Source organism: Vigna unguiculata, chromosome 7 (assembly GCF_004118075.2).
Source record: "Vigna unguiculata cultivar IT97K-499-35 chromosome 7, ASM411807v1, whole genome shotgun sequence".
Taxonomy (NCBI): domain Eukaryota; kingdom Viridiplantae; phylum Streptophyta; class Magnoliopsida; order Fabales; family Fabaceae; genus Vigna; species Vigna unguiculata.
In genome coordinates this window covers 32,351,785-32,373,820 of record NC_040285.1, presented here as the reverse complement: position 1 = coordinate 32,373,820, position 22,036 = coordinate 32,351,785, and the positions used below count along the sequence as shown (strand labels likewise).

The following is a 22,036-nucleotide window of genomic DNA, read 5'->3' as shown; positions in this document are numbered from 1 at the left end:
TAATATCTTTACAACAATATTTCAATAATTAGATGAACACTTTGATTTCACTATTATAAAAAATAAATTAAGTCAATTCACCCTGATTGAAATGCAATAAACATATAAAATAAATTATAAAAAAAATCATAAGTGAGTTGACTCACTAATCCACCAATCCGTGGTGGATTGGATCAGTTACAAACTTTCTACTTACCATAAAGTGAACTGAATTGAACTGATTTTTTTTTAATTCAACTCGTGATGAACAATCCCCTGTATACCGATTAACTCATCTTGACATCCTGCTATTAAAATAAAATAATATGATTTTCTCTCTCTTTAAAACTTCATTCCAGTAACTATAACTGTTTGTTGTTGTCATTAGTATCATAGTAATCATATTACGTGGTTAATGTCATTGTTTTCATTATTATATTTCATTTATCACCATTACCACAACGTATTAAAATTTGATTTCTTATCATAATACAAGTAAAAAATTAATAATTAGTGTTTATATTATTGCTACTTTATCTTACTTTTACAGCATATGATATTTTGACGATGATGTTGGATGTTGGATAAGTTTGTTGGTCTGCTCAGAAGCAGATAAAACAGTAGCGCATGACATGGATTAGACCACCTCAAATTTTCATTAGTTGTTATTCACCCCAGTTAGGTTCCACAACACACAATGCAAACAGCCCCGAGAATAACGGCTTCTTGTCTTATAACTACCACTTCACACAGACACCAACGTTAGCCATTTCACTTTTCCAAACTTCAAACTAAAACTCATTACAGAACATCCATTCATAATTTACAAGATAAAATCTAGTAATGTACAAAATCATGCTTTTAAATTGTAAAAATGAAAAACTTACTATGAATGAAGAGACCATGATTTAAATTCATAAATAAATAAAAATTTACAAATTTTATGATGACCAAAATATACTTTTAGTTAAGTTTATTTATTTTGGTCTATATCTTGTTTTAGTGACGGGATAGTTTGTTGTTTTCGAATTATATGAATCTTATTTAATTAAGCAACGAAATCAATAACCGGGTCGATGTAGACAAATCAATATTGATAAGTCTGTAATTACAATAAAGTGTAATTTGTGAATGGAATTGAAATCCTTTATGTCACGTAAGATGAGTAATCATATATTGATAATATACAAAAGCGTTATCATCAATCAGAAGATGACATAATTTTATTACTTTTAATTTCATAATCAATATTAAATCCAACAGAACATTATTGGCATCCATTTGTCACCAAAAATAACGGTCCTAAGAAATAGAAAAAGCTTAAGGAGAAAAATGAATCTGTGGTCGGAGACAAGAATGGGCACATATCTGAAATTTAAAATAACAATGTAGCCCACCACCTTCATAGTTTCTTTGAAGCAGTGATGAAACTTTTTAAAATATAGGAGAGATTTACAAAACATGATTGAATAAAAAAGGAAACTAGAATGGAAGAATGTGAGGGAGAAGAACTTGGCACCCTGAATTTTGATTTTAAAAATGAAAAATTCACACTTGATTCATGTTTGACCCTAAAAAGCTTAAACTGAGACACTTGGCTTTTTCTTTCTTGGTTTCTTACCCTAATAGAAAGGTAGAGTGGACACCACAATGTCTGTCCTCCGGAGAGCAAAGTATCCCACAAAGATTTTCCACCCTTTTTACACCACTTGTCCTTTTCACTCGACTCCCTAACCTTCTTTGTCTAATCCTCAAAAGTAAAGCTGCTATACTACTACTACTACTACTATCTGCCTTTTTCTTTTCTTTTCTTTTTTTTAATTTTTTTCCCTTCCTCCTTCTTCCTCCTGTATCGGTTTTTCCCTGCAACAAATCAAACCGCACGTCAAAATCTTTTACATACAATTGGCATCAGATACAAGGATTTTGCAATTCTCACAACATCAACTTCTTTATACTTCAAGAGTTAGACAGAGTGAAAATAATCATATTGCTTCGAACTTCAATTTCGTAGAGTCCCCATTGGCCATTGGGGTTGGCAAACATAATCATTCCGGAGTTTGAAAGAAAAATGATTGAACACTCTCCCTTTATAGGGGACATGTGAGCAGCGAATACCTTTTGTTCAGTTATTTTCTTTTTTTAAAAGAAGATCTGTTCAAGTGCTCATGCCTGGTAATGTTGTCTCCATTTCATTGCACCCCTGAACCAATTTCCCTTTGACTGCCCAAACAAATGTTCTTTATTCGGTCAAAATTATGTAAAAAAGTTAATTTCCCATATCAACCCCAGAAACATACTTATTAAAGTAAGAAAACTGGTTTCTGGGAAATCTGACAGTAACTTTAAAAAATGAATTAGGCCGGGTCATTTATTCTATGGCATAGAAAACTACCATCTTTGGTTGGCAAAGATATAGAAGGAAGGAGGAAACAAGAAACGACAAACCTCAGGAAAAAGAGGAAGCTACTTCATTAGGGTATGACCTACAACTAGTGAATATCAGAATTTCAATAAAATGACCCGAATGCCCTCTCTACACGCAGTTAACTGGTTTTAAGAATCTCCATACTTAATCTGATTTACCCTGAAGCACAAAGTTAATAGTCAACCGGGCTTGGCATGATGACATAAGAAGCACCTTTTCAGGACTACGGAAATACCTTTAAGGGTGTCCCGCCATGATCTCATTCTTTATGATCAAAATACCCTATTAACATCTTCCAACTCCCCATCCCGCTTTTCCCCTTTTCAAATAAATTGACCACAATGCCCTTTCCCAATTCTAACAACGAGTGTCGGTGGCCCGACATCACCTATGTTCTTTCATCTTCCTTCTATACGACATATTGCCTGTTATCAGATTTCATAATATATACTGAGCTAATAAGGACACGCCTTAGACAAGTTCACGTCCACGCATACACAGAAGCTGACAAATTCAGCACCTGTTCTTGATAACAATTCAATGTTAGTCAATGAAAATCAATTGGGGTAGTTAGGATGAGCCTGTATCATATTTCACTACAAGACATCCACAGGTAGGTGATCCTCCCCCACCAATTCATTTTACAAATACTATGTTCAACAGTTCACCCATCACCACCGTTTCCCAAGTGAACAGAAAAAAAAATAAAAACAAAATAGGAAGGTTTCACTCAAAGGAAAAAGAATTTAACAATGTTGCTGGTGTGATTTTGATCAAATGGAGGTATTAAAAATGGGATTAGTTGGAGAATGTATTGTCGGGCATGTTTGATTTAGTAAAAGTGAAAACAAAAACACCTGAGTAGTGTTTAATCGGCATCATTATTTTAATCAGGATGGCTTCCCTTCTTCCCTTTGGTAATTTATTCAGCGGGTCCCCTAAAACTCTTTGTTTGAAAGGATGTCTATAAAAATTATTGAGGTAAACACAAAAGAAAACAGTAAAGAGTGGTTACCTTTTTCTTTTGGTTGATTCTTGGTAGTGTTGGGCATTGGCCTAAGTCGCTTTTGGGGTAGCTTGCTTGAAAGCAACAGTGGGAGCTATTCTGCAGCTCCTCCTCTGATGCTCCTGGACAAGTTCTCCGGCAAACCAGTCAAGTTTCTCGAAGTTACTCTGTTCCCCAATTCTCTTTCCTCCGAACAGCACTGACTCTACATTCTCCTGCTTCAACATCTCCTCTGCTATTCCAACCAGCATCTTTACGTTGCCGGGACTTGAATCTGTATCCACATTGGGTCCACAACGCCCCATGCTCGACCCATTTGCCTGTCACATAACAATACATCAGAACATCCATCGTGTAAAACTGAAATATACCCTGCTAAATATTACATTCATCTCTACATCATGGACGGTGTCAGTAAGATTTCAATGCCACCCACCATCACACACTCAAATGAAAAGGACAGAATGAACGACCATAAAGGAAATTAAATGACCAGACACACGCATAAATTCATTCAAATTAAAATAAAAACTTTTGGTGATCGCAATCCCAACCCATATGGTTTTCTGCTTAAACTTAAAAAGCTTTTCTGCTTCACACGACACGGCTCTATTTAAGGAAGAGTCTGAATTGGGCACTGCTTCGATGAATCCAACTGACAAAATGCAATGTGTATCCATTTGATGAGCGAATCCAAGTTGCTCGAGAATGGAAACAGAGATAAAAATGAACAAAAAGCACAACATTAATTAACACCCATCCATCAATAGATATCCCATAACAAGTCCAAATCCAGCTATGCTGTCCCATACATACTCATCAACTTGCTACATCAAGACAACACACAACAGATCCCCTACGGAAACCCCACACCCCCTACCCTCCGGCTGGTGTGAAATTGACTCCTTTTAATACACCATTGACGTTGATGGAGTTCACAAACTCAACCAGTTACCGGAAAAGAGAAAATAAAATTGACACCCATTAACAGTTTCCATTTCCACTTATTCAAATTATTCAAAGCCTAATTGTGACATTTAGACAATTCACAATTTGACTAAGAACAAAATTCAGTAACTGACCCCACCAAAAACATTTTAAATTAAAAATTAAAAATACCTGAATGCGGACGTAATTGGTGCTGCGGCTATGACCAAAGGCCATGGCGACGGCCTGGTCGACCAGGTCCGATGACCCGTCGCCAGAAATGCGGGCCATGGGCCGGGCCCAATCCTTCGCCTTCCAGCGTTTGACGCGGTCAAAGTCGTAGCTCACCTCCAAGAGTTGACCCGTTCCGAGGGACAGAACCAGAAGGTCCTCGACGCCGCGCACGAACGGAAACTCTTGCTTGTTGTGCAGCACGTGCGTGATTGCCGCCCCCGTTGGGTTACTCATCGCCAACCCTCCGTCCACCGCCACGCACTTTGTCTGACCGTCCACGGAACGCATCTGAACCGGTTCAAACAAACCCGGTTCGGCCGAGGTCGCTCGACACACCTCCCACAACCGGAAATCGAAGCTATCCGTTTCCAACGCGTCCGCACGTGAGAACAAAAACGGCGCCGTACTCGATAAGTCGTAGCACGGAATCAATACCGGTTTTATCGTGTCCTTCAGCGTCAAACTCCCACCCTTGTCCGCCGTGAACGCTTCTTTCACAGCCTTCTCCAAACCTGCCGTCGCCGTCGCCACCGAACTTGAACCACCGGAAAGCAACCTCTTCAAGAACCCGCCCCCGCCACCCGCGCGGTAGAACTTGCTTCCTTTCTCCGCGAGAAACCGCCATGTGTCTTCGGCGGCGAAAATCGGCCGCTGGTGGTCCTTCGTTGCGAAGAGCATCGCAGTGAAGATGCCACCTACTCCGGCGCCGGCGGCAACATCGAAGTAGTCCGCGATGGTGGCGTTCTGGTCGCCTGATTTTTTCTTCAGCGCTGATTCCAGGTAGGCCAGGGCTTTTCCGGCGAGAATCCCGCGCATGCCGCCACCGTCGATGGCGAGAATGCATATCTTTCCGCGCTGGTTCTTGACGGAGGAGACGCCGTCCACAGCGGTGACATTCGGCGGGGCCTCGGATTCCGGCTTGGAAGGTACTTGTTTGGGAAACCAGAGCTTCGGATCGTCGTAGCCAAAGAGGAACTTGCTTTCGAGAATGGAGAAGATTTCGTAGCTAAGCTTATCCGTCTCAATGCTCGGTTCTTGCATTTCCAACTCATTATCGCAGTCCATTTTTCTGTTTTGCTTCAAATTTTTACAGGAATTTTTTTCTCGAAATCAACGAAACAACGCAACTCTTTTTCTTTTGTTTTCCTCTCAAAACAGCACAAGGGGGTTCACCGCATGGTGTTTAAAACATCTTGCGCGTCTATTGCATGCAATTTAATCTCCGTGTCGAAAAACAATCACCTGGGAAACCTGTAAAAGAATAAAGCGGAAAATGAATTTTATTCTAGAAGGGGGGTTTGGGCGTGGAAGATTCGAAGGCGTGCTACGAATTAGAACATTCCAAAAACACATACCTCATTTGACAAGAATGCTGAACCAACCAAGATGACAATTGGAAAACAACATTTTTGATTTCGCAATCGCTCTGCTGGAGTTCCTTCTCCAATCGCCCAAAACGCAAATTATATTATTTGTCTGAGCACTAAAACCTGCAACACTCGGTATGAGTGAGAAGCTGAAACTGAAACTCAGAGTGAGAGTAATGATTCCGTGGTACAAAAAGTAGGGGTTTTGTGTGTAAAGCGTAAAGGGGGCTTCTTCTTTCCTAGTGTATGAGCAGCAGGTGCAGTTGGGTCTGCGTTTCTCTGGGTTTCTTTTGCCCAAAGTAGCTAAGCTAGCTCCTCTATGTAAACACCAAGTGGAACCAACAAGCCAACCAACCAACAAGCACCGAACAAAAACCAGAAAATGCCAAATCACCACAGCTGCACCACCATATCTATATCTATATCTGTATACTCCCACACATATATATACCCATTCATTCTTTCACCTTTTTTATTCTTTTACCATCGCAACTATTCACTGTTCTTTAGGCTTCTACAGTTTAGCCTTTCTGGTCATGGAAAAAACAAATACAAATAATAAGAAACGAGAAAGAGAAAGAGAAAGAGAAAGAGAAAGGAAGAGAGAGAGGTGTAATGTAATGTTTGTGTTTGTGGCCTCCTCAACTCAACTATAGAGAATTAGAGAAGTGGGACAGGTGATGGGTCCCACAGTAGGAATTGTGTTGGAGCAATTGAGCGTCATCACCAATGAGCCACCGACACTTGTACACCGTCAATCGTGGTGCTCGCCATCCATGGCTCAGATTGCACCAACACTATTGCTCCGTGATCAACGTTTCATTTCCCCTATTTCTAACGTCTACACTTCAATTTCATTCTTGGCAACACCTTTCTTATTAATTAAAAACTTAATGACGCATTATCAACACCAAGTGTACTCTGCTAATTTGCATTAAATGATAAATTAAATAACACATCGCCTCTCTTAAACAGTGGTGCATTTGTTGGGGGAAGAAGGAATAGGGTAGTTTGGCAATGGAGCTGGGGGCATTGCCCTTGCGAAGGGACGTGGGGACCACCTCGCTTTCTTTTGGGCATACATGAGAGGAGAGGAAGGACAGTGGACAAAAGACAGCAGGGACAGGGAGACAGTTTCTGGTCATCAGGTGCAAAAATTGCAAAAATTAATTAAAAACATTTCATTTTTCTTCGTTTCAATAATCTTCTACCATCAATTTCTCTTTGAAATTGCAAATAAATAATGGAATTCATTAAACATAAAAACAAGAGTTGTAGTTTTTTATTCTTAACATTTGTTTAATCTAACGGTTGGCAGTAAAATTCTAAATTCTTCAAATATCGTATAAGGAAACAGAAGATAATGGAAAACGTTGTGTTAGAGTTACTCGAACATTGTATTTTTTATGAAACAATTAAGAAAGTTATAAACTTTAATTTATGGCCATCTTGATCTCCCTCCCCATGTAAATCTTATTGTCTTAATCAATCTTAGTATACATAACTTTCATGAGAATGAAACTTCAGAGAAATTTCCACTAATTTTAGGAATACTCAGTACAATAACACTCGGGGACTTATTTTAAAAGCATGCAAAAGATAAGATGAACTTGGCATTATTATAAAATATCAATTAAGGTGCAACCTAATTACAACCCTATTGCTAGAACTAACAACGTAAAAACATCCCACAAAATGGAGCAATTATAAGCCATGAGTGCATCTTGGTTAAAAGCATCTTACTCTTTAAATCCTTGTTCTCAAATTTAATTTAAAATATAATCATCAAATTTCAGGAAAATAGGCTATTTAAGTGTAAATGTTGACTCATTGATCTTCTTTTAATATATCGCGTTGTTAAAATAAATTAACAGTTTCTATATTACTTATATTTTTTTATAGATTAAGTATTGCCTCGAAACTGAGTCTGTATACTTAATCTTAAAGTTTAACTTAAGAATAAGATTATACTAATCTATGTACACCGTTATAATCATGCAAATAGTAAATATCACATCTTGAAAAAATGGTATTAATGAAAATTTATTCCGACGTTACATTGTTGTTTTCTTTCAACGTAGATAGTTTGCCCTGATTTTGCCTTACTTCTTAGGAATTTTTTTTTTCAATAACCAATTTATTCCACGTTTGTGATTGATTGCAATAGAAAACAATAGAATAAAAGCTGTTATTTTCAGAAGTTTCAGCTCATGGCCTGAGACGTTAACCCATTTTATTTTACTACAAATTACCTTTCTCACAACACAACTTTTTTTAAAGTCATTTTTATAACTTAACTCTTAAGTAATTAATTCTTTTAATTGATTACAATTACTTAATTAATGTCTTCTCATCATCCATCATTTAACTTCTCTTTCTATTTTATTTTTTTAAAGGTGACTAACGTGTGGATCACCACTACAAGTAATTGATAAGAAATAGGATAAATATATTGACACATAATATAGATGACATAGTGCATGATAAGGAAGAAAAGCAACAGTATAAAAATTGGCGTGGTGTGCGTGACCTGGAATGGTTATGACAAATTCAAATGATAATCAATTAAGTTGTCGTGAAATGAAATATATAACTTGGTACTTGAGCAAAATGTCCCATGTAACTATGTTGTTCTCACTATTCACCTTATATGATAAAATATCTGCAAAGGATTTCGTCCATCTGTGTACTGTATATGATAAAAAAAATGTACTGTATATATGCATATGGGTATCAATTCTCTCAATTGAATTCAACTCGCATTTGGTAAGAGTATCATGAAAAAAATAGGGTGACATTTGAGCTACATTGTATTGTCGTATCAATTTTGAGGGAAATGTTCATGTTCATCCAATACGGTAATGTTTAGTAATATTCAATTTCTCAAATATCAGATTAATATATATATATATTGTCGATTTCTATCTGACTTGGAACCAAATAAGTGTCTAGTAAGAGCAAAATTTTGTGTGTCTCGTTAGTGTTTTTATGAGAAAAAGTGTGTTTGTTCTTAGGACTGCCGACCTGAATATTCGGTAACATGGCGAGGTGGTTCTGCTGCATGGGAGATAATTGGCGGTTGTGGTGTTTCACCCTTTACTTCCGCCTTGTGAGGGAATCACTTACCGTTGTGACATTTCACTCGTTTATAATACTAATGGGCCACTGGATGTTTAAAATCACTTACCCGATCAAAAGCCCTAAGGTCGGCCCAAACACGTCCAGATGCCACAACGGTAAGTGATTCCCTCGCAAAGCGGAACTAACGAGTGAAATACCACAATAGTCAGTTATCCCCATACAGCAGAACCACTTCGCCACGTTACTAGATATTCAGGTTGACAGTCCTAAGAACTGACACGCTTATTAATATAAAAGGCTCAGGAAAAAATACTGGCGAGACACACAGAATTTTGCTCTTATTAGACACTTATTCGGTTCCAAGTCGGATAGACATCAGCAAGAACAATATATATATATATATATATATATATATATATATATATATATATATATATATATATATATATATATATATATATATATATATATATTCATATCATATTCATGTTTTAATTATTTATTTATTTTATCACGTATTTGATATTTATGGGATTATGGACGTTGTATTTTAATTAATGTTTTTGAATATGCACTTGTACTTTTCAAGACCTTATGCAAACAATTATCAACAAGACATGTAGTTATCATTGATGAAAATCTATTTTCATCTCTAATTGTATGACTTTTATTTTTTTTTAAGTAATTTGATTCGCTAGATCCATACCAAATACTTTTTTTATCGTCACTATATTATTGAGTAAGTCATGTCGAATTTAAAATGAAACGTTTTACAAAATTGTAATTAAAAAAGCAAAATTCGTGACTTAAATCGCAATAAATAAATAAAAAAAAGCAAAAAAACAAAAATATAACTTTTGTTATAATTACAATCTCATTAATTATTTAAATACGTTCTTAGTTTTTAAAATTGAAGTAATTTTTAAATTTAAAATTAATACTTTTACTATTTGTAATTCGAAGAATGTTTTTATTCGTTAAAAATTTTGTTCTTATGACTGATCATTACAAGCCGTTATACGATAATACGACAATCTTTTTTTATTTAATGTTTTTATTATTAAATATCTAACCACATGTTTATTCTTTCTAACATTCATTTTATCAATGTTTAAGACATTTGAGTCGAAGAGCTATAACAAGTTATTATTTTTTTCAAGTTATAGGAATAAAAAAGCTTAACTCTAAAATTTAAATGTGAAAACAAACTCGAACAATATCACTTATTTTACTCTAGTAATATCTTGAAAGTTGAATCGTGAAACTGAATTATCTTGAACTTTATTTACTATTCTATATATTAATATTTTATTCAGTAAGAAAATTATTATGATTAAATTTGTTATATTATATATATATTTAATGTAGACTGAATCAACATATTAATGAATGACCCAATAATTCAATCCTCTAACCACATGAATGAACGTTTGATTTTAATAACGTCGGATTTGAATAAAGATTCTCCAAACCCAACCAATTTCTCTAATGAACTTAAATGGGACAACACTGAAGACATTCTTCCATTATATTATTTGTTATTATTATTATCAATAAAGGGCACCTTTTAGAAAGAAAAAATATATATTTTCATGATACCAATAATTGAAAGTGTGGGAATTTGGCAAAACGAAGGAAGAATTTGGCAAGAAGTTATATTTATTCCATTATTTCTCCTTTGTTTTAACTATATATTGGTAATAATAGTTTTAAAATATTAGTTTTGTTTTGTATTATGTGTGATGTGTGATGACTTAATATGAATGATGTAGTTGCCTAATTGTGATTGAAAGTCCATTACTGTGAGAAAGTCCACAATGGCGAACACGGTCCACTAGTTGAAGTTTGGTGATTAGCCATAGAGATTAAATAGGAAAACACAAAGACTTTGATAAATAAAAACGAGGTTCTTAAAGATAGGATTAGTGGAGTTATAAGTCAATTGTGATTAAAAAAGACAACATGAGGAAGCAAGTTGGGTTTGAATAGATTGAAAGACATTTGAATCACCACTCACACTCCCACCTATAATAAACCACTCCTTTAACTTTTACGATGTCAATGTAGATATTCTCGTAAATCATAATACACTTTTTTTTTTTTTGTGTTTGTTCTTGTCATCTCCCAATTCTTTGCATGCGTGTCTGCCATGCCAGGGCATCTCTTCAACAATCAACCATTCACTTCGTTTTCTCTCCATCTCAAAAATCCTCATTTCTTTTCTTTTTTCTCACAATATAATTCAATATAATTCGCTAATGTATATATTTCATATCAATTAAGATAAAACGATTAAATAATATATAAATAGTAAAAATTTATTTTTATAAGTCAGATTTGTAAGATTGAGTTAGACTTAAAAATGTACTTCTTAACACAGTATTAGAGTAATGTGTTTGAATCTATCATAATAAGATTTATTATTTATTGTGTCTATTATATCAATCGTTATCAAGTTATTTGTTGTTTGATGGACATATCATACTATCCGCATAAGAGTGTGTTAGAGATCTTTCATTAGACATGTCAAAGTGAGTCAATCCGGTTCATACGGATTGGCTCACTAAGAGCCGGGTTGAAAATGAGTGAACCCAACCTGACTCACTCTATGGTGAGCCAAAAATTTTGCAACCTGACTCAACCCACCACGGCTTAGTGGGTTAAGTGGGTTGGCTCACCAACTCACATAAAAAAATTATTTATGTATTTATTTTAAGTATTCAAATATTTAAATAATTTTTTAAGCAACCCATGAGATGACAATCACAATAAAATAAAAAATCAATATTTTCATCATGCTTACTACCAAAATATGATGAATTGTTTCCAAGAAAGTATCCATATAGTCCAAGAAAACATGGCTAATATTACACATTTTTGTCATGTTAATTTAGAAAAAATTATTTATAAGTGAGTCGGGTTGAATTCAATCCACTTTTGAAAAAACTAAATTTTTATCAACCCAACCCGGCTTCAACCCGTGGTGAGTCAGATTAGTTTACGAGTTGAAACCTATTTTGATATCTCTATCTTTCATCAACTAAAGATAAAATAATTTCATAATGTAGAAGTAGGTACAAGTATCATCTTACAAATCAATTTTGTAAAATTAAATTAAAGTTAAAATCAACTTTTTCCTCTCTGTAAATTATTTTATCTAAAATTGAAACTATATTACATGGTATCAACTTATTTTATTTCATAATATTATTTGATATAAATTTATATTAAAAGATTCTTTACATGTGTATATAAATACGTAACAACAATCAACTAATAGTATCAATACGCGTGATCTTTACTGAAAATTGAAATCTTTCCCTTTTTCGTTCGTCGACAAAGTTTAAAACTCATTTTCCTTAATTCTTATTGGCACATCTTCAAATGTTTTACTTTACTTGGATGAACATATTATACTGTGAAAATAGTATCTGGATTACTTTGATTGTTACCACCACTCCATTATATTTTTCTCTATAAATGGCCTAAGACATCCTCACTCAGACACTGACTTGTTTTACTTTCTTTCTTTGCAAATGAAGATGCATCCAATGCTACCCTTTTTTCCAACCACTCCATTTTCACCCTTTACGTAATTTCCATTGCAAATAACACCAACATTCAAGCTTTGCGTGCCTCCCCTTACCTCTTTTGAATATTCGTGATTCTCACGTGGCTACGTTTCTCTGATGTCTGCGTGCTTTTAAAAATCTTTGGTCAAATTTTGAACTTTACAAAATACTGGCTCAAACAATCAAAGTCAAGAAAAAATAAATAAACAGACCCAATAAGAGGACAATCATCTTCTTATTACTTGGCCCTAATCAAGGACATCCAGGTACAAATTGTTGTTTACAACACTATATTTGTTTCGTGCACGTACGTAGGTTCTTTCGAGTCGCAAAAGGAAAAACAAAAAAAGTTCTACAATAGAACCATGCCACCCCGCTCGAAAGGGACTTCGTGGGCTCAAAACTTTTATAGGCCTTTTAGGATCTGTGGATCCATGTAGGTTGCTCCACGAATTAATGTACGGATGAAAATTTTATTCAATGCATGATGTTACTTTGTTGACCCCTTAAAAATGATGTCACTTAAACCAATTTGCATTTTGCTTCTACCAAACAAATTTTCTTGTTTTCACCAATTATTTTCGTCACTTCGCCTGAAAATTTAACAAACATGTACCGACACATGTTTGATCACACGTTATCGACGTGGTTTGTTTCTCTTATATTTTGTAATGTTAGTCGGTATGACTTCAACATCTTTGAGTGAATTAATGTGGTTTTATCGTATATGTACCATGTTTTCGGACACAGTAAACATATGCAGTTAAGGCATCGTCCCAAAAATAAAATAAAATCAACAGGACATTAAATGTGTTCACCCAAAAATTCAACAAAACCAACCCGTACTATGGTTTTACTGAAAATGATTGTTGGTGCAAAATTACGGTACTTAGTTATAATATTTGGATTGTTGTGATTTTATAAATCTTGATACGTGGGAGAGAATTCTTTAAAAGTTTGTAATCTTTTTCTCATTAGTTTTAAGCTGTTCGAAGTCTTTGATTTTTATCTGTTAGAGATATTATATATATTTTTATTTTAATTCTATTAATGAGGATATAATATATTTTATTTTCTTTTATAGTTATCAAATATTTTGTATTATGGTGATACATTACGTTTTATTTTTTCTTTATATCATAAGATATTATACTCTATATATTGAACAAATTTATAATAGATTAACATGGAAAATATGAAAGTTCTCCAAGTTGTTTCCCATCAACCACTTATTATGCATAATTTTTCTTTTCATGACTTATACATATCTAACATGGTATCAGATGAAAAACACCTCATGACTTATACATGTGTAACATGGTATCAAATGAAAAACACATTCCCTTATATCTCTTGGTTTTTTAATTCTATTTATGAAGATTAGATTTTACTTTTTCATTTATATCATAAAATATTGTACGCTATGTATTGAACAAATTTCTAGTAGATCAACCTGAAAAACCACTATTACTATATATTCTCTGTTATATTTTTAATTCTATTGATGAAGATTAAGTTTTAGTTTTCCTTTTTATATCATAAGATATTGTACTATATGTATTTAACAAATTCCTAATAGATCTCAATAAGAAAAGCATAAAAGCTTTCTTTTAATTGTTTTTCATCAAACACCTATTGTACATGTTTCTCATGATGACATATACATATCTAACATCTTCTACACATTTAATACGGTAACATAAGAATAGTAAAATCAATGATTGATATTTTAGGAAAATCATAATTATAGAAAAATTATGAAAATATTCTAAAAATTGATTTTAAAAAAATACAAATATTAATAATTAAATAATATTAATTAAGATTCGGAGGTAATGACAATTAATTAGAACTTGTAAAATACATCTCTTTATAAGCAAAGTGACCCAAGAATGTTCTAGCCACAAACTCTAGAAGTGTAAACAAAAACATTTTCTTAAAAAATAGAAAATTTATATAAAACTTAAAAAAGAAATAGTCATGTTTGAAAATTTGTTAAGAGTGAAATTATTTTAAATAAAATTATATAGAATAATATTACATAGATATACTATTATAATGGTTCATATATATTCTTTTGCGTGTTTATTAGTAGTTCCTCGCATATAAATATTTTAATTAGATTCATTGCATCTAGCAAAAATAAAACTATTTTGTATTTGTCATGTCACTGTTCATGGTGAATTGTGGCATCACTCTGTTTCTTATTTTATTTACTAATTTAACATTATATTCTTAATTTTTTTTACTCATTCAAAAATTGTACGCATTTCAATGTTTTTGTTCGAGACTCTTTCCGGTGCTCTTATTTATTCTGGGCGCTTCTCCCTGCACCTCCAACAGTTCTTCTGTACCTCCAAAATTTACTATTATACCCTTATTTAACTTACAGGTGAAAGTGGGTGAAAGTGGGTAGAGACGCAGTAAATTTCATTTACTGCATTGCCAACTTCTCTGCACCCCCAATACTATTTCTTCTCCTGTTCCTTCTCCGTTCCACTGTGCCTTCATTTAAAATTTTCTCAGTTTCATTCTCTGTGGTCCCTGAAGAAGTTCCTGAGCTTTAATTTTTCTGAGCTTCATTATTTCATTCTCTGGTGGGTGGTGGTCCCTCTTCCCAGGTTTGTATAACTTTCATTCATTTTTTTTAAAGGACTCTTGTTTATTCTCTCGGTGTCTCACGGTGCGTTGTGATTCCTGTAGTTGAAGGTTCTCTGTTTGTTGGTTCTTTGAAGGAAGGTTGTATTGTGAGTAACCTCCAAGTGTAGTACTTCCCAGGTTTGTATAACTTTCATTCATTTTTTTTAAAGGACTCTTGTTTATTCTCTCGGTGTCTCACGGTGCGTTGTGATTCCTGTAGTTGAAGGTTCTCTGTTTGTTGGTTCTTTGAAGGAAGGTTGTATTGTGAGTAACCTCCAAGTGTGGTACTTCCCATCCTTCTGTCCAGGTTAGCCTTAGCTTAACTTTTTTTTTTTGTTTATGATGTGAAACGGAATTCGTTTTTCGTTTCAGAAACTATGAAACATCTTCCACATTCCGTTTCAAAAAAACAACACGAAATCTTTTATGAAACGAATTATGGAATCCGTTTCAAACCATTATGAAACGGATTACGTAAGCTGTTTCGCGAAAAAAGTTAAAATTTATGGGAAACGGAATACGAATTTCGTTTCATAAAATTATGAAACGGATTCTGTAATCCGTTTAAAAAAAATTTGAATTTTTTTTTGAAACAGATTACAGAATCCATTTCACAATTTTATGAAACGGAATTCGTATTCCGTTTCCCAAAAATTTTGAATTTTTTCCCGAAACGGATTACATAATCCGTTTTGTAAAGATGTGAAACGGATTTTGAATTTCGTTTCACATCTTGCCAATGATATAATAAGTATATATTTTAATGTAATTTTAGGATAAACTTTTGAATTATTTGTATAAACTAATAGTGATACTTCCGATAAATATTATATATATATATATATATATATATATATATCATGAGAATTTGTGAGTAATTTATACGAATGTATAAACCCTACAAGTGTTACTTTGATAAATTCGTTTGTAGCTTTTGCCTTTAACTTTGGTGATGCTTTGTGATGCAACAGATGATGTTGACACACGGGCTATCACACGCAGATTACGGCAAGATGGCAACCTCATTGGTGTGTTGAGTACCGACAATTCTATAACAGATGAGGAACCACTTAAGATGTCTCGTTCTTGGGACATTGTTGGTAAGAATATGAATCTTTGAGGCTCTGGAAACATTGTAGAAGCGTGTGACTGTTGTTTCATTTTGCAGGTATTGATTTAATAAGTGGAGTGTCATGTCAAACTGTGCGTGAATGGGTTGATAAAACAAAGCAAGAATGGGATTTTAGTTCTGGAGGGAGTGGAGAGACTTTCCACGTAAGAGTTAGAAAGAAGCATTCTTTAGGCACTTCCACATTCCTTATCTAATGCCGTTGAATGAATCACAGGTTGTTGCTTATGATTTTGGAATCAAGCATAATATACTTAAGCGTTTGGCGTCTTATGGCTGCAAAATCACTGTTGTACCATCGACGTGGCCAGCAACAGAAACTTTGAAGATGAATCCTGATGGGGTGCTTTTCAACAATGGCCTTGGAGATCCATTTGTTGTTCCTTATGCAGTTGAGACAGTGAAGAAAATTCTGGGAAAGGTGCCTGTTTTTGGAATTTGCATGGGCCATCAATTGCTGGGTCAGGCTTTAGGAGGCAAAACCTTCAAGATGAAATTTGGCCATCATAGAAGGAATCATCCGGTTCGTAACCTTCGAACAGGACATGTTGAAATTAGTGCTCAGGTATGCCATCTAATGAACTTTCTACACTAAAAAAAGGAGGTTAGTAACATTTGATCTCAAAATAATGGCAAAACCACAACTATGCCGTTGACCCTGCTACATTGCCAGAAGGAGTCGAAGTTACACATGTTAATCTTAATGATGGAAGTTGTGCAGGCCTTGCTTTCCCTGCTCAAAGAATAATGTCTCTTCAATACCATCCTGAAGCCTCACCAGGACCTCATGATTCTGATTACGGTATGAAATATAAACTATTGCTATAATTATTTTAGTTGCAATCGTTACAAATATTGTTGTTCATTATGCAGCTTTCGGGGAATTTATAGAACTAATGAAGCAGCAGAAGACCAAGAAACTTGAAAAGAAAATATCTACATGGAACCAAAACGGGTTCCATGTTCCGTTTCAGCATCTACTACACGGATTTCAGAATCCGTTTCTGTGAAAAAAAAGAAAAAAAAACGGATTGTGTATTCCGTTTCAGCATCCGACACGGATTCCAGAATCCGTTTTGGGAGTGCAGAGCGTGAGGGTGCTTTTGGGGTGCAGGGGTATGCTGCGAAAAAGAGACGATAACTCTTATATTTTACCATAGGCAAACATGGAAATAAATTTGATTTTGGGGGTACAGGAGAGATTGTTGGAGGTGTAGGGAGAAGCCCCCTTTATTCTAAGTCCTCTCTTTTTCTTACAACAACTTATTTGTCATCTTCTCTCCAAGATGACACAATGGATTCACCAAACCTAACAAACGGCCCAACTCGTTTAAGAAAATGAGTCACATTTTCTTTTCTAATCACGGACGTTTCTTTCTGCACCTCTTTTATTTTTCTTTGCATCTCCATGAAATTTATAAACTCCAAATTACCTTTATTAAAATTATAATAAAAAGGTAAAAGGTATTGTTGCACCTCTCCCTTCTTCATTATGCTTCTTCTCCTTCCTCTCTCATGCTTCTTACGACGATGGATCTAGCTGTGGCAATGGAGATGAAGAGGTGCGTCGCCAGGTACAGGGTGAGACATAGGAGAATAGAGGATAAAATTGTCATTTTACTACACCTATGAGGGTGAAAAAAGAAAAAAAAAGGGGAAACAGTAAGAAACTGTCTTTGATGGCATAATTTAAAGAAACAAACCGGTGGCTTCTCCCTACACCTCCAATAATCTCTCTTGTACCCCCAAAACCAAATTTATTTCCATGTTTGTCCATGGTAAAAATTAAGAGTTACTAACTCTCTCTTTTTCATCGCACCTCTGCATCCCAAAACCATACACCCTCACCCTCTGCACCCCCAAAACGCACCCCAATAAAGCAATAAGAAACGGTTTTCCAAATCCGTTTCAAACATGCGTGAAACGGAATACACACTCCGTTTTTTTTTAACGAAACAGATTGTGAAATTTGTTTCGCAAAAAGCTGAAACGGAACACACAATCCGTTTCCTTTTTTTTATTTTAACTGAAACGAATTGTGGAAGTCGTCTCCTAGACGGTTGAAACGGAACCTGGAATCCGTTTCGGTGTTTTTTTTGGTTTTTCCCAATATTTATGCAGGCTTACATCCATCTATCATAGGAGGGTTCAGTGGAATGTGTGCTGTCATGGGTGTTGCTGCAACATTTGTGTCTTCAACTCTGGTCGAGCAATTTGGCATTTTAAAGGTTTGTTCTCTATCTTTAGTAGTTTTAATTTTACTCTTGCACATGGGAATGTTTGAGCACTCTTTTTTATTAAGATAATTATTGTTTCCCTGTACCAGGCTGGGGCAGTTGGGCTGGTATTTCAAGCTTTACTTCTCAGCATGGCTGTTGTTGTATACTTGAGTGGATCAATTTCTCATCAGAGTCCTCTTATTACTTTCTTATTTCTGATTGTAAGTCACAAAAGTATGAAGTGTCTGAACCTTCACTAATATAAGATGAGTACAAGATATCAGTTTTGAAAAAAGTTGCAACAGGTCATTGGAATTCTGTTATAACAGCAGAAGTAGGAAAATTTCAAACTGTATTTTTAATGTAAAATTAACTTTTGTCAAGTTTGTTCAAACTGAATTTTGTTAACATAAACTGTTGTGCTTCTGTCTGTTCAGATTTTATCGCGGTTAGGGCACATGTCATATGATGTTGTAGGGGCACAGATTCTCCAGACATGAATCCCATCATCCAAAGCAAATCTCATTGGAACGACAGAGATTGTTGTTGCTAGTTTGGCGAAGTCCATAATGCTTGGTGTTGCAATAATTGCAAATGATCCTTCTCATTTTGGATGCTTGGCCTTGTTGTCTCTTCTATCGGTTATTGGTGCAGCATGGATGTTCTGTAGATGGCTGTTGAATCCAACAGATGAACAAAAGAACCTCTTTGCTGTTGAATCCAACAGATGAACCAAGGAACCTCTTTTTTTATAATCCTCAATTTGACAAATATGTAAGTATCCCTTGTATTTATCAGTTGTAGTTTACGAGCATATTTTTCCTGTGACCTACATCTCTACCATGTAAAATGCAACAAAATTGTCCATTTACTTATAATCCTCACCTTGATGCCTGTGCAAGTATTCATTCTCTATATTAGTATTTCATCCTTTGTTAGCATTATTTTTTTGTGTTACTATCTACAATTGTTCATGAAGTGTTGACCCTTGTTTGATGTTTTCTTATGCTATGACATAACTGTTTAGTGGGGAAACATGTGTGGTACTTGTCATATTGTTTCCTTTCTTAGTCCGACATTAATTCATGTAAACCACGAGATAACTTGCTTGGTCTTGTATGAATCATTACGATAAATTTGAGATTTTGTTTTTTGGTGAGACGGATTTCAAATTTCGTTTCACATCTTTACGAAACGGATTACATAAGCTGTTTCGCGAAAAAATTGAAAATATTTGGGAAACGGAATACGAATTCCGTTTCATAAAATTGTGAAACGGATTCTATAATCCGTTTCAAGAAAAAAATTTTGATTTTTTTTGGAACGGATTACAGAATCCGTTTCACAATTTTATGAAACGAAATTCGTATTCCGTTTCCCAAATATTTTCAATTTTTTCCCGAACCGGATTACGTATTCTGTTTCAAATTGGTGTGAAACGGATGCCAGAATGTCTTTCATAAAGATTCTGTGTTGTTTTTTTGAAACAGAATGTGGAAGCTGTTTCATACATTTTGAAACGGAATACGAATTCCGTTTCACATCATAAACAGAAAAAAAAAAAGTTAAGCTAATATTAAGGCTAACCTGGACAGAAGCTGAAAGCTCAGGGACCACACCAGAATGAAATGGAGAAAAATTTAAATGAAGGCACAGTAATGAGTAATGAGTAATGAGACGGAGAAGAAACGGAAGAAGAAATAGTATGAAATTATTTTGGGGGTGCAGAGAAGTTGGCAACGCAGTAAATTTCGTTTACTGCGTCGTTACCCACTTTCACCTGTATATTAATGAAGGGTATAATAGTAAATTTTGGAGGTATAGAAGAAGTCTTGAAAGTGCAGGAGAAGCGCCCAACAAACCTCGTATCTAATTGTGTCATGGGTTCCTCATTGCTATCAGGTTGAACTGGGTATTACTATTAGGACCCCTATATCACTATTTCGGAGCATTTGGTTTAGAGTTTAAATAGTGACCTAAGGTGGCCAATAGCTGGGCCTTGTTGAGTTTATATGGAGGCTTTTGCTTCATGCACCTCTGTAGTTACTATCTGCAAGCTATACTTTACATTCGTAAAAAAATGTCCAGCCCAAAGATTGAATCTTCTATACTGGGCCTTGAGTGCAATTTGGAAACAGCTGTCAACTACTAATTTTAATCTTTTTAAAATTTTCATCTCCAAAGAATGAAAATACCATTTTTTTTTCTATTGCTACCCAAACTCCATACCATCAAAAGAAGGAAACTAACAAAATTTTATTATAGTTCTAAGATGATTCTCATTCTATACACCAGTTATATTTATGTATTTTTTGTGTGGTTAAAATACAAAACATATTTAAAAAAAAATAGGTCCTTTATTTTTATTATAACACGTTTATAAAATGTAAATATTCATGCCTAGAATAACAGAATAGTGACCAGTGGGAAAATAATTTATACAGGAAAAAATAATGAAAAAAATTAAATTTCTATTATAAATTTGCTCCAATAAACAAGGAATAATGTATAATAGTAGTATGTTAATAGAACAAAATTTGAATGCTGACTGGTCACAAATTAGTTTCCTATTTTAAATTTTCAACATATCCTTGTTAATACAAATCCAACATTTTACTTATTTCTTATCAGAGGTGAAGATTGCACTTAAAAGATGAATCCATTGGTCATAAGAATTAAAAGTTTGAGCACAGTAAGTTATTCAAGTATTCATAAGGAGTATAGTAGAATTATAACACACATTTTATATTTATTATTAACGTTTCTTTTATATTTATTTGAAAATTAAATATTTTTTATTAATCTTGTAAATGGGAAAATACTTACAAATATCATTATCAGCAACTTAAATTTTATTAACAATTAATCTATATTTTTTTTTTTATTTTTTTTTTTTATCGCGTGTTCTTTTATTGTTTTCGAAGTTGCAACAAATCTCCGGTATCAATATCAAATGCACACGTTAAAGATTGCGTATTTACGTTAATTTATGTTTAGAATTATAGATTTGTTAAAATAGAATACTTTTTTTCTATTTTCAAAACCTTTAAATCAAATCGTTCTTCAATTTAGCTGATTTTTTACTATAATTGATAACAACTTTTGTAGAAAGAAAAAGTAGCAAAATTAATTTTTTCACTGACTCGTGAAAGGTTGTCATTACGATGTGAAATTAGTGACTATTATTTATAGTTTAAAATATTTTTAAAATCTTATATGAAAACATATTATACAATATTGTATGAATGCTAAATATAATCGGATTTACTCATATGTGCTTATATTTCGTTTGTTTAGAAATAAAGTGTGTGGATACAATCTAATAACAATTACTTTTGAAAAGTTTAAGAAAAAAAATTGAAAGTTTTTAAAAAATATTATGATAAGTTTGTAAGTATAATTAAATAGTTAAAATCTTGATAGAATAATAAAATTCTTCGAACTTAAAAATACT

At 34.0% G+C, this 22,036-nt stretch overlaps 2 protein-coding genes across 3 annotated transcripts; one reads left to right on the top strand and one right to left on the bottom strand.

The window, feature by feature from the left end:
• Positions 1 to 1,326: 1,326 nt before the first annotated feature.
• On the bottom strand, positions 1,327 to 6,570 carry LOC114190446 (patatin-like protein 6). Of its 2 annotated transcripts, XM_028079333.1 has the most exons (4): positions 5,930 to 6,569; positions 4,533 to 5,825; positions 3,423 to 3,733; positions 1,327 to 1,842 (listed from the first exon to the last, which is right to left on the bottom strand). In XM_028079333.1, the coding sequence occupies exons 2-3, from the start codon at positions 5,637 to 5,639 to the stop codon at positions 3,464 to 3,466; spliced, it is 1,377 nt and encodes a 458-aa protein (XP_027935134.1). In that variant the 5' UTR covers positions 5,640 to 5,825; positions 5,930 to 6,569; the 3' UTR covers positions 1,327 to 1,842; positions 3,423 to 3,463. The 2 variants fall into 2 exon arrangements, with proteins under 2 accessions (XP_027935134.1, XP_027935135.1); XM_028079334.1 differs by lacking the exon at positions 1,327 to 1,842 and having other exon boundaries at positions 3,422 to 3,733; positions 5,930 to 6,570.
• Positions 6,571 to 13,441: 6,871 nt separating this feature from the next.
• LOC114191400 (carbamoyl-phosphate synthase small chain, chloroplastic-like) lies at positions 13,442 to 19,455 on the top strand. The gene is given in 11 exon segments (XM_028080571.1): positions 13,442 to 13,479; positions 15,405 to 15,541; positions 16,206 to 16,334; positions 16,403 to 16,509; positions 16,581 to 16,928; positions 16,973 to 17,165; positions 17,237 to 17,325; positions 17,413 to 17,479; positions 18,485 to 18,591; positions 18,690 to 18,803; positions 19,020 to 19,455. Coding segments are annotated over 11 exon segments (1,392 nt in total). The 3' UTR covers positions 19,083 to 19,455.
• Positions 19,456 to 22,036: the final 2,581 nt, after the last annotated feature.

Bases quoted from the DNA above. Each gene is read 5' to 3' on its own strand.
- LOC114190446 (XM_028079334.1), bottom strand. From the start codon at position 5,639: ATGGACTGCGATAATGAGTTGGAAATGCAAGAACCGAGCATTGAGACG. The intron at 3,734-4,532 runs GTATTTTTAATT...GTTATGTGACAG, and splicing joins CCAATTACGTCCGCATTCAG to GCAAATGGGTCGAGCATGGG.